The following is a 1,290-nucleotide window of genomic DNA, read 5'->3' as shown; positions in this document are numbered from 1 at the left end:
TATAAGTTTTTTCAGTGACTCTTTTTGCAGTGCACAAGTCTATCGAGCGGAATGCGCTTGCACTCCAAATGGGAAAGAGAAATTTCTTATCTAGCGAGGATACGTTCTTCAGCACATTTAAAATAGATGCAAATTTGTATATGAAACATTACAATTTGTACCAAGACTAAATACAAATAACGTTTTTTGTGTCTAGTTTAGAGACAAATTTGCATCTCATTTAAGATATGCGTAAGAACGTATATTCTCGCTGGATACAAAATTGTCCTGTTCCATTTACTGTGTGCTCCGCCTCTGCACGCACTGCATCCGGCTGCTCCACGTCACCACCTGCCCCGGGTAGGTCCTGCCCGGTGAGGAAGCACGCCGACATAGGTACTCACCGCGACCCGGGACTCCTTGAGGTCGAGGCGGAGCGCGAGCGCCTCTCGCATGAACACGTCGGGGTAGTGGCTGGCCAGGAAGGCCCGCTCCAGCTCCTCCAGCTGCCAGCTGTTGAAGTTGGTCCTGGAGCGCCGTCGCTTGGACGCCTCGTCCTCGCCGCCGTCTGGAATGTGGAGCAGGTACGTATTGAAGACGCGCTGCTGTCGGAACAACCCCCGCCAGCCCAGCGCCGCCCTCTCTTTACCGACGCGCGCCTTGGAAGTTGTTGTTTTTTTCCCCGCCTTCTCCTTTGAACACAGCGCGGCGCCCGCGGTGCAATTTGACCAGGACCGAGCGGCCCATCCGACACGTCCAATAGAGCACGGCAACGAGCCTCGAGCTTCCCGCCCGGGGGACAAAAACTCGACAACTCGCAGCAGCGGGCCGTTGGCCTTTCAATCAATCGGCATGATGCGGGAAGGGGAGGGGAAGAGGGTGCATCTATGCCCCTTTGGACACGGTCGAGTGACACTGCTGCCCAGAAGCGGCGGCGTTTTGGAGCAAAACATCATAATGCACTGCTAGCTGCAAACAGCGCGGACAGTTTGAGCAGTACAGTGTTGGTGGTGGTGGTGGTGGTGTGGAGCAAAGCGTTTTGCTCGAGGAATGTTGACGGCCTGGTCCGGCGTGGCGTACCGTACCGCAGCACCGTCCCGGGGCACAACGGAACGTGTCGCGCTTAACGGGTTCGAGAGGGACGCGCGGCACGACGGTGACAGCGGCGGCGGCACCGCACCTGGCCGCAGCTGTGTAGCCAGCAACACCACGGTGAGCCACACCCAGCTGGCCGTGCCTGCCTCTGGCGGGGCGCGCGCGCGGGCTGCGGAGATTTACTTACCGGCACCGCTCGTCACCTGGCCGGGGGGG

The 1,290-nt window shown here is 58.1% G+C and overlaps 1 protein-coding gene across 1 annotated transcript in view; it reads right to left on the bottom strand.

Annotated features, from left to right (window-relative positions):
- Positions 1–383: 383 nt before the first annotated feature.
- The window catches only part of LOC127751783 (homeobox protein unc-4-like), a gene marked incomplete at its 3' end in the record, with an annotated part of 1,624 nt that continues 717 nt past the window's right edge, over positions 384–1,290 (bottom strand). Inside the window, exon 2 of the mRNA XM_052275839.1 lies at positions 384–671. Coding sequence (XP_052131799.1) covers positions 384–671 — 288 coding nt within the window. The remainder of the gene's footprint in view (positions 672–1,290) is intronic.

The sequence above is a fragment of the Frankliniella occidentalis genome, unplaced genomic scaffold (genome assembly GCF_000697945.3).
Source record: "Frankliniella occidentalis isolate FOCC.00 unplaced genomic scaffold, Focc_3.1 Scaffold1016, whole genome shotgun sequence".
NCBI lineage: Eukaryota > Metazoa > Arthropoda > Insecta > Thysanoptera > Thripidae > Frankliniella > Frankliniella occidentalis.
This window is presented reverse-complemented; position numbering and strand designations above follow the sequence as displayed.